The sequence below is a fragment of the Eptesicus fuscus genome, chromosome 16, assembly GCF_027574615.1.
Source record: "Eptesicus fuscus isolate TK198812 chromosome 16, DD_ASM_mEF_20220401, whole genome shotgun sequence".
Classification (NCBI taxonomy): Eukaryota; Metazoa; Chordata; class Mammalia; order Chiroptera; family Vespertilionidae; genus Eptesicus; species Eptesicus fuscus.
The window spans coordinates 18,120,141-18,135,808 of record NC_072488.1 but is presented as its reverse complement, the minus strand read 5'-3'; the positions used below and the strand labels follow the sequence as shown (position 1 = coordinate 18,135,808).

At 35.3% G+C, this 15,668-nt stretch overlaps 1 protein-coding gene across 2 annotated transcripts in view; it reads left to right on the top strand.

Annotated features, from left to right (window-relative positions):
• The window catches only part of STRN (striatin), an 86,489-nt gene extending 72,460 nt beyond the window's left edge, over window positions 1-14,029 (top strand). For both annotated transcript variants that reach the window (XM_028140123.2, XM_008162244.3), the window contains 6 exons: window positions 796-917; window positions 4,186-4,353; window positions 5,989-6,129; window positions 7,252-7,359; window positions 8,468-8,554; window positions 8,660-14,029. In XM_028140123.2, coding sequence (XP_027995924.1) covers window positions 796-917; window positions 4,186-4,353; window positions 5,989-6,129; window positions 7,252-7,359; window positions 8,468-8,554; window positions 8,660-8,829 — 796 coding nt within the window. In that variant the 3' untranslated portion in view covers window positions 8,830-14,029. The remainder of the gene's footprint in view (window positions 1-795; window positions 918-4,185; window positions 4,354-5,988; window positions 6,130-7,251; window positions 7,360-8,467; window positions 8,555-8,659) is intronic.
• Window positions 14,030-15,668: the final 1,639 nt, after the last annotated feature.

The window sequence follows — 15,668 nt, the reverse complement described above, 5'->3', positions numbered from 1 at the left end:
ATATCTTTCTTAAAAGAAAGTTGAGGCAATTAGGTTGAAATATTAGAAATCCTGCCTTTTTTTCACTTAAAGATAACCTACATAAAAATATCCAAGATTTTTTTATTGTGATCACATATTGCTTTTCCTGTTAAGCTTAAGGAATATCCATGGTCACTTGCTTTGTAACACAGAGATCACAATACTTTTTAAAAATATATATATTTTTTATTAATTTCAGAGAGGAAGGGGGAGGGAAAGACCGATAGAATCATCAATAATGAGAGAGAATCATTGATCAGCCGCCTCCTGCACATCCCCCACTGGGGATCGAGCCCACAATCGGGCATGTGCCCTTCACTGGAATCAAACCCAGGACCCTTCAGTCCGCAGGCAGACGCTCTAGCTACTGAGCCAAACTGGCTAAGGCCACAATACTTTTTATATAAAGGGTTAGATAGTAAGTATTTGTAGGCTTTGCAGGATATATATCTATATCTATCTATCTCTGTATTTTTTTAATTTTTGTTTTTTATTTTTATCTTAGTTTGGATCTATAACCTTTTTAAAAATGTAAGATGCATTCTTAGTTTGAGGACTGTTCAAAAGCAGACCATTGGCTGGTTTGGGCCCACAGGCCATAGTCTACCAACCTTTGGTTTAGCAAAGGAAGAAAAATCAACAATGCTTTGATAGTATCATTCATTGTACAAAGCTGAAAAATAGAAAGCCATTTGAATAATTAAGTATTCTTAATTTTAGTAAGTCTTATTATCAGATTCTTTTTGAGACTAGAAATTGATTGTTATCTCCCAGAGGTCCAGTGCTCTGTGTGGTAATGAGCAGCAACGGTGAGCAGTGTTACAGTGGTGGTACCGATGGACTGATCCAGGGCTGGAACACGACCAACCCCAACATCGACCCCTATGACTCCTATGGTATGTGAGTCTCCAAAGATATGAAAGAATAAAATGTTTTCTTTTTACACATTTTACATAACATTAAAGGAGAAAATGAGATATTTTAAAAAATAAATTGATGCCGAAACCGGTTTGGCTCAGTGGATAGAGCGTCGGCCTGCGGACTCAAGGGTCCCAGGTTCGATTCCGGTCAAGGGCATGTACCTTGGTTGCGGGCACATCCCCAGTAGGGGGTGTGCCAGAGGCAGCTGATCGATGTTTCTCTCTCATCGATGTTTCTAACTCTCTATCCCTCTCTCTTCCTCTCTGTAAAAAATCAATAAAATATATATAAAAATAAATAAATAAATAAAAAATAAATTGATAAAAGAGAACTATATCTTTGTTCAAAAGAACACCTATATTTAACAACCAATTTGATATATAATGTAAAAGAAAAAATGTATTCTTCCTGAGAAAATAATTCCCAACACCCAAAGTCTTATTGATGGGAGATGCTGGCTTGATTGACAGTTGTTTTCCTCATTTTAGGCATCTGAGCAGTACTTGATACATTATTACTAATCTGTAATCATATTTCATCTCTATTCTGATAAACAACTTTGAAGGAAAATGCATGTTAGCATCATCTTCTTGATCAATTATTGGAGGGCATAGAGGCTAATGACTTTTCGAGTCCATGGCACCAAAATATTTGAAAGGTCTTATTAAGTTCAGAAGTGCCAGGAGGCACAAATCATTATAATCTGTCACTAGCTATTACCATAAAATTCCTTGTAAAAACTGGTTTAGGAATTGACTATTTTGGTTTTTTCTTAAATTCTAGAATGGTACAAAGTGTCATTTACCATTAAACCATATTTTTATTTTCATTATTACTTTAGATTAATTTTATCACCAAACCAAAGTAAAGATAAGAAATTCAATAAATAAAAAAATTTCCCAACATTTATTTAATAAGCATTTAACATATATTTTGTGAGAGGTGAACCTCCTCTCTCCCTGGTTCTCTTGCTCATTTATGTGTTTCATGCTTTTCCTTACTTCCTTTATCTAACAGAGGATCGATCAGTTGTCCTCATTCTGTCCCAAGCCAACCCTTCTGCTTTTGCTCTTGACCCCATTGTCTCTTGTTTCCTTTGAGGCTGCATGCTACCCTCCCCCCACTCTCCACCCCACGTCTCTCTGGCTCTCATCTTAAGCCTCTTTGTTCTCTTCTCATCCCCTGAGCATATAAATAAATTCAGATATCCCCCCATCCTGAGCAAGGGGAAGCCTTTTCTGGCTTTATTTCCCTCCCTGGCTTCTGTTTAGACTCTCTTTCCTTCACCATCTGTGTCTCCTTGATGGTGGAAAACACACTCACTAGTTACTAATTCCATGTCCTTTCCCTGGGCATCACCACTCATTGTATTCCATTTGGTCACACCACTTACGAATAACAAGATTGTCAGTCCTGATCCGAAGGGTATTTTACAGTCGTTGTTTTACTAGATGTATTGGCTCTGAAACTGTGGACCATTCCATCCTCTTTTAAATTTGTCCACTATTGGCATTTTTTTTTTTTTTTTACTATTGGCATTTTTGACATGTAACTCTGTGACAATTTCTCTTCACTATCCTTCATAAACTCCTTTTCTTTTTCTTATCTTAAATATTGGCATTCATCAAGGTCCAGGCCCTAACTCATTCTTTGCATTGTTCACAAATTCTTTTTTAGATTGAATCTACTGCCATGATTTTATATGCTGTTGACTCATAAGTCTCCTCTTTAAGCTTCAGACTGCCTTTAGAAGATGTTAGAGTGGCTGTCTCATTGTCCATAAATCCTCTTAAGTGCTGTATTTCTTCTCCCATATATTATTTATTAGTTGGTGGCTCTACAGAATTACCCAAATTAGAAACCTACAGATTATCCTTGATTCCTGTTTTACTATACACATCTTACTCATTACTTAGTCTTTTTTATGTCATTCCTAAATATTTTTTTAAAATTTACTCCTGCTCTGTCCTTTTTGCCACGGCCCTTACTTGGGTCTTCATCATCACTCTCAGTCTAATGAAACAGTCCCCTTGCCTTCATCTTGATTTTGTTTAGTCTGTTTTCTTTACAGAGTTACCTTATTCAGTAGGTACTTCACCCTGCTGTCCCTGGGAAACCCTTCCCTACTCCTTTTAGGATAATTCCCAAGTGCCTTAATGTGTAATAGAAGTCTCACTATAAACTAGCCACTCTTCATCTGATCCACGTCCTGCCTCAAACTTCTTACTCCGGTAATTCTAAGTTGCTTATTTCCTCACATATCACATTATTGTTCCTTCTGTGATTTTGTAGGCGCTGCCTCTTTTACCAGGAATGACTCCTCTATTCTTTGCCTGCTGACATCTGTACACTCTAGGTGTCATTCTCCCAGTTACTGTCCATGTAACTGGTTTCTGTCACTATTACTGTACTTGTCACTGTCTTTTGAGGACAAGGATGGTATTATGTCTTAATCATCTGTGTGGCCCTGGCATATAGCATAGTACCTAACACACAGTATGTCTTTAATAAGTACTTTAGGGTGTGACTGAGAGAGGATATAGGACAGATAACAACAGTAACATTTTACACTTAACCTCTGTGAGCCATCTTGAAGGTGAGGATTAATAATTAGTTTCCAATTTGACTTTTATCATGAAACAGTGCTAAGTGACCCTCTCCCTGCCTCCTCCCTCCTTCTCCTCCCTGCACATCATTCATATGTCAGTTACTGCTGTTTGAGAATTTGGGGGTTCCTGTAGGTCTCAGTTTATTTACTTTATGTCAGAGGCCCGTTGCTTCCAGGAATAACAGCCGTTCGTGGTACTGTGGGATAAGTGGCCTGAAGGGGTATATCCACAGTGTTCAAGGAGGTGGAGGAGGGAGGGATCTCTCTTCACTTTCTCAGGGAATGTGAGTGTGTTTTCTCTGAAGTAGTTAAATTCAGATGATTTATGTGTGTTAACATGTTCTTTAAATAAAATATCTAGACAAATGGAAGAAAAAAGGGAGGGAGAATGAAATGCCTATTTTTTAAATTTTTTAAAATAGAAAAATGTGTACTTTGTAATTTTAATTTCTAAATTTTAAACCCTACATTTGCATATTTCCAAGCCTATTTTTAATTGTAGCATTTCAGAAAAAAATTATAGACAGTAGGAAGCATATTTTATACTGTTATCATGTCCTTTTGTTTTCTCTGGACTCAAAGTACCTTTTTAAGTTGTTTTTCTCCTGACTTTGCCTTCTTGCTGTTTCCTATAGACCCTTCTGTTTTAAGGGGCCCTCTGCTCGGCCACACCGACGCAGTCTGGGGTCTGGCTTACAGTGCAGCACACCAGCGTTTGCTGTCCTGTTCAGCAGATGGCACTCTTCGTCTATGGAACACAACTGAGGTTGCTCCAGCCTTAAGTGTGTTTAATGATAATCAAGGTACGTACTTTTAAAATTATTTCACTGAATCTTTTATAAAATTCTAAATTATCTATGTCTTATTATAAAAACAAACATGCAAATAAATAAATGATTCCATAAACTCTTACTGTTTAAATTTAATTTGAAAGGATTTTGAAGTTGTGAAAATACATATATTTGAATTTTCAACTTTTTTTTTTGAATTTTCAACTTACTATGTATAAGTTTTAAAAATATAGTATTTGGTGAAAGAACACATCTTTAAAAAATTTTTAGTTGAGATATAATCTGATTTTTACTGTATATAAATTATAAGGATACATTTTAATGAGTTTGACAAATGCATAACTCTTACATCAACATATAAACATTTACTTTCCTCCATAAACTTTTTTTATGATCTTCCCAGTCCATCCCCTCTCCCCATTCCCACCCACACTGTTGTGATTTCTTTCATCATAGATTAGTTTTGTCTATTCTAAAACTTCATATAAATAAAATCATAAAATGTGTACTCTTTTTGTGTCTGGCCTTTTACTCTCACGATAATATTTTTGTGATTCATCCATGTTGTAGTAAGTATCAATAATTTATTTATATTGTTTAGTAGTATTTTATTAAACCACAGTGTGTTTATTCATTTACTTCTTAATGGACATTTGGATTGTTTTGAACAAGCTGCTGTGAACATTCATATGTTTTTATTATAGGTGGGTAAAGACCTAGAAGTAGAATTGTGAAATTGCCAGACTTTTCCCCAGAGTGGTTATGCCATGTTACACCACTGACAGCAATGTATGAGAATTCCAGTTGTTTACATCCTTAGTTACTAGCATTTGGTGTTGTCAGTCTATTTAATTTTAGCCATTCTGATATGTAGCAGTGTTTCATTATGATTTAATTTGCATTTCTTTGGTGGCTAATTCTTTTGAGCACTTTATTTGTGTGCTTATTGGCCATTAATATATCTTCGGTAATATACACATTTTTAAACTATTTGCTTTAGTTAGATTTTGAATCAAATGGAAAAATCAGATTATATTCATATATACATATACATATTCTATTTTTTATGTTTATAAATAAGCTTCAAATTTTAACCAAGTTTTACCTATTATAGATGATAAATAAAAATACCTTCTTTATTCTTGAGCTGTGATAACGTGTGTCTAGGTTTTGATAAGTTGCCTGCATTTAATATTTGCATGATTACCAGTAACAATTTGGAGCTTTACGTTTTAAATTCTTAAATTTTTGATAAGTTAGAATTCCTACTAAGAGATGGGCTTTTAAAATGAAGAATTTCCAATGATGCTGCTCTAAGCTCCAGGTTGAGGTAGAAGCAGCAAAACTTGTAGTCCATCCATGTTTTTCATTTATTTTTTGAATAAAGGCTTGCATTCCATTTATGTATTAGCTGAGTAACAGGTAGAAGATGTGCTGAACAGGTAAGAGTAACGAAATCGGCTAGGGCTAAAAGAAAAAAAAGAAATAATCTCCATTGAATGGCAATGAGCAAATTCTTATCCTAATGTCGAGCCTTACTTACTCCTCAGGGAAATCATGCTATTATTTGTTTTGCTATATTTTAAGCATATTGTTAAGTAGACCCTCTAATTATCATTCTCTGTGAATATGTTCTGACTTTTTTAGAATTTGGAATCCCTGCCTCTGTGGATCTAGTAAGCAGTGACCCGAGCCTTATGGTAGCATCATTCAGCAAAGGATATACAAGCATCTTTAACATGGAAACACAACAACGCATTCTCACTTTAGAATCCAATCTAGATATGAGTATGTATAATAGTCTTTAAGTAGTCTTCATCACAATGAAAGAGTTGACCATGAAAAATGCTTGTCATTCTAAAGTCTTCAGCCTGCTAAATCACAGAACATAGTTGCTTAGTTAGAAGGATATAATAACTTAAAATCAGGGTTAAGTTTATGCACATTTATAACTATACTAGAGGCCCGTTGCATGAAGATTTGTGCAATAGGCCTTTCTTCCCCTGGCTGCTGGCACCGGTTTTCCTTACCCAGGACCCAGGCCTTCGCTCTGGCTGCCGCCTTCAGTCTTTGTTCACGGCCGGAGCACTGTTCCTGTAGCTCCCTCTGCCCCCCACCCTCCCCCTCATAGCAGGCATCCTGCCCTGCCTGGCTGCTCTGTGCCTGCACGCATGCTGCCCAGAGGCCTACAGCGGCTGGGGGGCAGGGCCTGCCACCATCTTTGTTGGTTAATTTGCATATTCACTCCTGATTGTCTGGTGGGCGTCATGAAGGGATGGTCAATTTCTTTTATTAGTGTAGACTATTTGAAATAGCATTTGACCTATTTATTACAAAGAGGAGTCAAGTTGATTTTATGCCAAATGATTAGTTTTCTATTTTGTTTGAAGAAAATATTTATTTGGAATAAAAAATATTTTTCATTTCTCATAGTATTTTTTAAACCAACTTAACTTTATATTATGATATAATTTGACACTGCTCCTTACTGATTAGAATATAGATTAAGCTGTACCTCTCAAAATCCCAAATCTGAAGCTCCTGATTGGATACAGGAAGCCAGGAGATAGTTTCTCAGGTTGTAAAGAAGTTATTAAAGAATTATTTTGTTTGGGGCTTTTTTAACCATTGCTTCCTATCTTTATTCTTAATCCAGGCAATTACATTTTAGGCTGCAGTTGCTAAACATAGATAGCAGGTGGTACCTCTAGGTTTATCAGGATAGTATTTCTCTGGCAGCTCTCATTTCCTAACATTAAAATTATGAACACAATTTCAGAATAAACTAACTAAAAACAAACTAAAGTGACGTAATTTATTTTTTCAGTCTCTTAGAGTATTCAGTTCTCTTTTATGTGAAGAAATAGTAGCTTTGATTAATTTGTGTTGTTTTTAATTTTTTCTTTTTAGCAGCCAACTCTTCCTGCCAAATAAATAGAGTCATTAGTCACCCCACTCTTCCCATCAGCATCACTGCTCATGAAGACAGGCACATCAAATTCTATGATAACAATACAGGTAAGAATGTATTAAAATTTGATTATTATTAAAGCAAAAAAGAAAGTCTTCACTCTATGCAGGCTGATTTTGGTATCTGTCCATGGCTTTATCATCAGGGAATAGGCATTGAAATATGCGTACTCTCCCAGCTCAATTTCTGTTCATTTCATTCAGATCTGCTGAGAACTACTCGTGATAGCATATAGAATTATCTTAGTTTATTTAATACTAAGTACATGCTATATTTTTGCCCTGGAGTCAAGGTTATCAGTAGGAACATAATGAAAATTTTATTCAAATACCAATAAAAATGATCTCTTACTGTGAATATACTGGGATAAAGTATAAGTAGAGGCATATATGATCATTATATTTTGTTTGAAATTATTCGGTTTTTGAATAGCCTTAGTGTTCAGATGGAAAATCCCTGAGACATTGGTTATATTTTATTCGTTTTTACATGGACTAATCTTTTCTGCATTATAATACTGACTATTTGGTCCTGATTTATTTAAATTGGGGCTTTTCCATTTTTTATTGGATTACATTTCACTAGTCTAAAGGAAATTCATGAAGAGCTCTGCTGGGAGAAAACACTGTATTATCAGCCATATTTACCTGAGTGGCCACTGTTGGCTTTGTAAATATGTTGACTTTTGCTGACTTTGCTTAGCTGTGAGTGATGAGTAATTTAATGTTCTTGAACTCTAGAATATATTGTCTCCACCAAAATTGTGGCCAGTTTTCTCTCTGTTCCTTTATCTTTGTATCAGTCTCTTCTTCTGTTCCCACAATCCATATAATTTGCTTGTAGCTAAAGAATGCAAAGTAGGTGGTTAATGTCTAAGTTCTAGTTAATGCACATGGCTTAAAGGGATATCTGTGTACAAATTACTGACTTTTATATTGTGGTTTGAAAGACAAAAATATAATCTGGAATTTGAGCTTTAGTTTCTCATCAGTAGCATGGCCAGAGTAGAGAGGGCAATCTGTTCTAAGTGATGAAAAAAGCTATTGATGCAGTAAGTACACAGAGAGGGGTGACTGGAGACACCAGTATAACGTAGTAACTGTCATATATTCGTAGAAAGCTGTTAATAAAGAATAACAATCTCTTTTTCCAAAGGCAAACTGATCCACTCAATGGTAGCCCACCTAGAAGCCGTTACAAGTTTAGCAGTTGATCCTAATGGCCTGTACTTGATGTCTGGCAGTAAGTACATCAGCTATGGATAATTTATTTATTCTTATCATTTTCATGTTAATGTAGTTTACCTTTCAATTTATTTATTTATTTGTATTATTTATTTTTATATAGGTCATGACTGTTCAATACGTTTATGGAACCTAGAAAGTAAGACATGTATCCAGGAGTTCACAGCTCATCGGAAAAAGTTTGAAGAATCAATTCATGATGTAGCTTTCCACCCATCCAAATGCTATATAGCCAGTGCCGGGGCTGACGCACTGGCTAAAGTCTTTGTATGACAGAATGCATCTTCTTCACCTTCTATCTCTTTATAAATAACCAACTGCACAAAAGAGATACAGAAGACCAGGGAAAGAATCAACCCATTCTGTCCTTTTGTTCTGCTGAAGGAGCACAGAGAACATTTGTAAAGTATAGTTTTACAATTCGTATATACTGTTTTCTAAAACTAAGGTTTGTTCAGGTTGCTGCAAGCTCAGCTGAATCTGGAGCCTGAAAACTGTTTGTTTCAGATTTTCCCAAAAATAGGAACTTTTATTTCTGGAGTAGTTTCTAATTCGCTAGGCAGGCCTGAGCGAACATAGGTTTAGCTTGTCCCCTGTTGAGTAAATAGGGCACATTATAAGGGATAACAAAAAGCTCCATGGCTGGGAATGAGTAGAGGAAGAGCAGAAATTTAGACCTACTTGTCCCCTGAGAAATCTTGTTAAACACATTAGCTAGTCAAAACAGTAATCAATACCATACCTGCTGTACTAATTCCTATGAGCATAATGACCAGGCAGTGTTAAATGAGTTTTTAATCTAGCTCTCCTTTCAGCTGTTCACATACAGCACCTGGCAAAGCATTTTACCTATTAGGGGGGGGGGAAAAGAAATGCAATAATATGTCAAATATATTATTATTCAGAAATGCTAAACAAATACTCAGTTTGTAAGCACATTTCTGTATTGTATTACATTTTTGAAAATGGATTTGGTACCATTCTAAAATTTAGTTGTCAAAAATACTTACCATTGTAAAGAGTAGTTGATAAGAGTCTGCTTTTACTAAAAGATTTAACTTAATTCTGTTTATTTTTAAGGGCAAGCAGGGCATATCTTTATAATAATTTCTATTAATTTTAAAACTCACTTTATTCACATGGTATTTATAGTATCAGAGTGATTATTTCATTTAGATAAAATCTTAACTTTTCAGTGGTTGAAAAGATGGTGGTTATTTGCAAGTACTCATTTATCAAAACTCACATAACCACGCTTCAGATGATCTCTGCTCTTTCTTCTTTGTCTCTCATATTCAAATTATCTGACACAAAAAAAATATTTCATAATTATGTTTTAACAGTCTAAAGGATATGGTTAATCTCAGCTGCTTTTGCAGACATACTAAATAAAGCCAATGTTTTTTACCTCAGAAGTCCTCCATTAGCATCTCCAATAAGAACCTCTTGAAAATCTGGATGGAAGGGTTAAGTGTAAAATGTTGGGTAAATAGTTCTCTCTCTCTTTTCCTCTCCCTACCCTTCCTCCATTGTTTAATTTAAAACACAACACATTTAATGGCTAGTAAATCAATATTGTTTCTGGGGAAAACCATATATTAAAGGACCAGGGGTCCCTGAGCTCCTTGCCTTTGACCAACATGTGGTCAGCTCTTGGGAGTCCCATGACCCACTCTCTGAACATGGTATTCAGACCTCATCCCTGCAACTCTTGCCTCTCCTCACACACTCTTGTTCATTCAGAATGTCAGAGACCAATCTAGAAATTAGAAATAAATTACTAATGTCCACCTTTTCAGTAAAATGTATATATAGTAGGCTCTCAGACTTTACAAAATCCATATCCATAAATACCTTAACCTTTTAATACAATTCCTACATTCCTATCCCCACATATTCCATTGTCATAGCATTTGCACTTGTAATGATATTTCTCCTTGAAGAAGTATCCTGGTGTTAATGTGGATAATTAACTATTTTTTCTTTAAAATTACTGCTTGTCTGCTTCTAGAAATCTGTAATATACAGGCAAATTTTCTTTAAAGTTAAGGGCCTGTGCTAAATGCTTGGTTGACATACAATATGCTTTAATATTTTGACACAGCTACCTTGTCATTTCATCTGAGCTTTTGTTAACCGTGGGCTCAAGGGACTCTTGTATAATCAAATGAATTGACCTGGACATGAGCTACCACATCATAGCTGAGCTATATACCAGGTGAATGTTTATATTCCCATGCAGATATGGAATTCCACATTGTGTTTGTGGAATTCCTCTTTTGGTTCTTCACAAAATAAAGTAATGCTGTCACTAACATGACATTTGTAGAAAGATACTGGAAAATTCTAGCCAGGTGCCCGCCCTTCTTGTATTTATGATGGACAACTACAAAGCTATTGTTCTGCCAGTTATTGCTTTAATTACCTTCCATGGTCTTCAGCACCTTCTTTACTTATACCACTGAAATTCTCAAAACCAAGACTTTTCTCTTCACCTGCATTTTATACCTCACAGCTGAATTTTTTCTGATAGTGAGTGGAAAATAACCACGAGATAATGTAGACAGTAGTGCAAGTGTTGGAACTATTGAAAGTTCCTTAGGAAGCCAGTGCTGTGCCACTGGACCAGAAACAGAGGTTCCTCTCTACTAGCGCTGTGTGACGTCAGCCTGGAAATGAGCCAAAGTGTCTTCCAGCCAGATTAGAAGTATATTCATGTGTCTGATTTTCCCCTCATCCCATCAGAAAGGTGAACAAATGAAAAAAATCAAATTCAAACAGTCATTGACATGCTTTCATAGGGCTTAGTTTGTAAATATTTTGGATGAAATGTATTGGAATAGTATGAAAAGCATCAGAAGATATGGGTTCCTGCCTTATTTTCCTATGCTGTGGGTACATCTGTGGGAGCTTGCAGCACCCTTCTCAAAACTCAGCTGTCATTTGGAGCTCATTTGCTACTCGAACCATAGATATTTAACGTGAGTGATATAATGACCTTCAGTATTTTTCTATTGAACAAGTTTATCAATTTTTGCCATTAAACAGATAATTAGTTATGCAAAGTATTTAGCTTTTATAATCATTTTAGTTATGACTAAAGGGGGAGAAATTGAGCTCCATCACTGATGATGAACTTTGTGAGAAATTTTTTGTTTATTTGACTTTCATTCCTTCAGTATTCTTGCTACAGATTTTTTTTTGGAGATGATTTATTTGAAAATGTCTAAAATGTATGTATATTTTATAAATATATATTATATATATTGTGGGAATATATATAAATATATATATATAGACTATATATATATACATATATATATATAAAACCATAGGTGCATTTTACTGTTTTGTATTTTCATTTTTGGAGGTAGTGTACACAGCAGGTAATGATGAGTATGATGAGTGTTGTGCTGTTTGCTTTTGCAGTATAATATATAGTTCTAAATGTTTAAATTACTGTAAATACTATATTCATTATAGGCTAGCATGCTTGTTTTAAAGATTGTCATTCTAGTTTATTAAAATCTGAATGTAAGAAAACTTGGCTATTTAAATGTGAATTGAAAAATATTCCATTCTCAGTACTGAACTATTTCCATTGAACATTCAGGATTTTTAACAAAACAGATATCATCAAGAAGGCAATAGCTAGAGAATGAGAGGTGCCTTTTAAAAAAATACAAATGCAGCCTTACAGTAAGGATGAGGATTGAGTTTTGGGGGGAATGGGGAGAGTAAGAGAGAATGAGAGAGAGAGTGTGTGTGTATGTGTGTGTGTGTGTATGTGTATGTGCTCACGTGCGTGAGCCAATCTGTGAAGGTCCTGATTTGTGACCATCAATGTCTTTTTAATGTATCTGCTCAACTTCTAGGACTTCAGGGGACATTTCATGCGCTGTCTTGGTGCTCTTCTGAGCACCATTTATCCTTCCAAGAATTTGGAATGTGAATTCCTAAAAATTTCAGAAGAGAAGAAAATAACTCTATTTAATTATAGTCAAGTTCAGGTAAAAGGATAAGTTACTGGGTCACCAAAATTATGGGATCTCATTAATGTTGGCTAAGTAAATGTAATTTTTAAAAGGTCACCTTTTTTAGTACTTCATGTATTTCCCCTTATACAAGAGCATGTCATGAAATTCTTATGTAATGAAGAGATTCAACTAGTAAAAATTATTTTTAGATTAAACACCTTGAACTAGTTAAAATTCCACCTAAGAATAGTATTTAAATGGCATCTGTCATATCTACCTCTTTGTCATTGCTGCCATTTTAACTAAAGCAAATCTTTATGACATATGAAATGATGGCTGGGTACAACTGAAAAAGCTCTGTTGGTGCTTTTCTCAGGCTTGGTCATTTAAGTTATATTGAACTAAGATGTCACAAATCAGACTGAAAGACTTAGTTTTAATTTTGGTTTTCTTTTGAAAGAACTGCTTAAATTTTATCATCAATGTTGATAGTGAGTCTAGATAGTTAATCTCTGGTTAGTGTGTATGTCTGTGTGATATTTTCAACCAAGAGCCAAACTGTTATTGAAAAAAAAAATATATATATATATGGAGAGAGAGAGCTTAAGTATAATTTTCTTCAGCTTTCTTTGTTCTTTGAAAGCTGTTTCAAAGCTATTAAGTACATGATCATTAATTTTATTTACTCAGCAGTTGCCTCCATTACTGTGTTACTCATTTAATTATTTATATCATTGCAGATCTTTAGTGTTTGACACTGGGATTCAGATTGTACAAAAGTAGTTGCTGACAGAAATTATATGTATATTTTGTGAAATATATCAATTCCCAAAGTTGGTTTTATGGGAAGGTCCCAAAGAATTAACAGCTGTGTTTAAAACCAGAGGACAGGTCATTGGTAAATGACTGTAGTAATTTTTACTTCTATCACTGAAGGTTTTTTAATTGGCCATATTCATTATCCAAGTGAGTCTCCATGTCAGTGTAAGGGACAGAAGGTTGACAAAGTATTTAACAAATTACATCTTTTTTTAATGCTTAAAAATGCAAATATTAGACCAAACATAGATCCCTAGTCCCCATTTACTTATTCTAGCAGTATTACTGAAGTAGTGCTTAGAGGCCAGCATTTTCTGGACCTTTGCTAATCACACTTTGACTTGATTTAATTTGACCACTTGCTTGTCATCCCTCTGATGCAAATTAGAAAGTTGACTTTAACTTAGATTAACTGTAATGTCTGCCTGGGTTTTTAACAGGCTGTGAACCAGTGAGTGCCTTGTTAATGTAGAATGATTTTTTTCCCTGGTTGTATGTTAGCTCCTCTCTGAAAATGTCTCAGAGAATGGTATTTTAGTTGACTTGTAGAGAGCTGCTAAATTTGGTGTTATCAGCGATCAGAAAGTCTTCAGTGTATCACATACCTCCCTCCCTACTTTCTTCTTATTGTTTGGCTGAAGTTTGCCTCTTGTGAAAAACTAATACCCCCCCCCCCCCCCCACCACACACACACACACACATACCTTCTCCACACACTTTGTTTTCAATTCAGATTAAGAGTTATCCCCTACACCCATCCCAACTATATGATCTAATATCTGTTTTTAGGAGGAACCACTTCTTTAGGAACCACTTCTTTGTAATCTTGAAATTTATTGGTTATTTTATGTTTCCTCAACTACAGTTTACTAGAGCTGACCTCGGGGCATCATTAGTTCAGATTCCTAAGTCACTCCTTTTCTTCACACCCTACACCCCTCAACTGGTGAGCCCTGGGACAAATTGTTTGATCTTCAGGTATTTTAAAAATTAGTTATAATATCAATTAATGTAAATTAATCCAAATGCTAATTTTTGTGGTGCAAGAAGTTTCTTTTGTAAATTCAGGGTATAGATAAGCTAATTGAGATATCCTTTTCTGGTGGCTCTAAGTGTATTATTGTTTTTAAATAAAGTGTACAAATATAGATAATGTGCTATAGGTGTCATGAATTGAAATATTTGTCAGATTTGAAATATAATGGATTTTCAGTTAAAATACTTTAATACAACCTGATTTTGTTATTTTGGGGTGGTAGATGAGGGGTACAGAGAAATAAAAGGGTATTAGACAAAGTAGACGTGAATCCAAAATAATGAACCAATCTTAATTGTGAGTACGGTGGATAAGTTTATTATTATAGAGAGTTTGGACCTTAGGAAAACCCCATAAGATTGGATCATTGGTACTTTTCAGGGCCACAGGTTTATTTTTTTCAAGTGTTGAGTTACATAATTTTTAAAAACTATGCATATAAATATATATAAATTTAATGTGTTTTTATATTTTATCCTTGTTTGGCTACTTAACACACAAGCATTATCCTTGTCCTTTCTCTTGCTCCTTCATATCAACATTATTTTTCAAGTGCTTTGCCTGCTCAGAACTCACAATCTCTTTGTTCCAATCTGGAGTCACAATACTATATGGAAGAGATACTATATCCTTCTGATGTCCTTGAAACTATCCACTGTTCTTTGATGTTTTCTATGCAGCTGTAGTAATGAGTATTAAATCCTTTTGTATGTACACATTTTTCAGTAGTGTCAGAAATGTCCCCCTTCTCCCCCCTCTTTCGTTCCTTTTAATGAACATTATTTGCTTGGAGTTATTTTAGAGTGATCTAGTTCAGAAGGTCAAGTTTTTCACTGACTGATGGGCCCCTGGGGTCAGCCCAGGTTCAGAATGGTATTCTGACTTGCATTGGGTTTCCCAAGACCAGCACTGAGGTTTTGCGGGGTCCCAGAGTTGTCATGGCACTTGGGGTATTCCCTAGGAATACCTGAAAGCCTGGCAGCACCCTTTACACCATCACCATAACCATGAAGCATCCCTCCACTTGTTATTCCTCAGTTACACTTTGTTTACATTGATTGGGACACTCCAATTCTATGGAGGAGCACTGACATACAACTCTGAAAAAATTTTTCTTTTAATATATTTTATTGATTTTATTGATTACAGAGAGGAAGGGAGAGGGATAGTAAGAAACATCCATGAGAGAGAAACATTGGTCAGCTGCCTCCTGCACACCCGCAACCAAGGTACATGCCCCCGACCAGAATCGAACCCGGGACCCTTGAGTCCACAGGCCG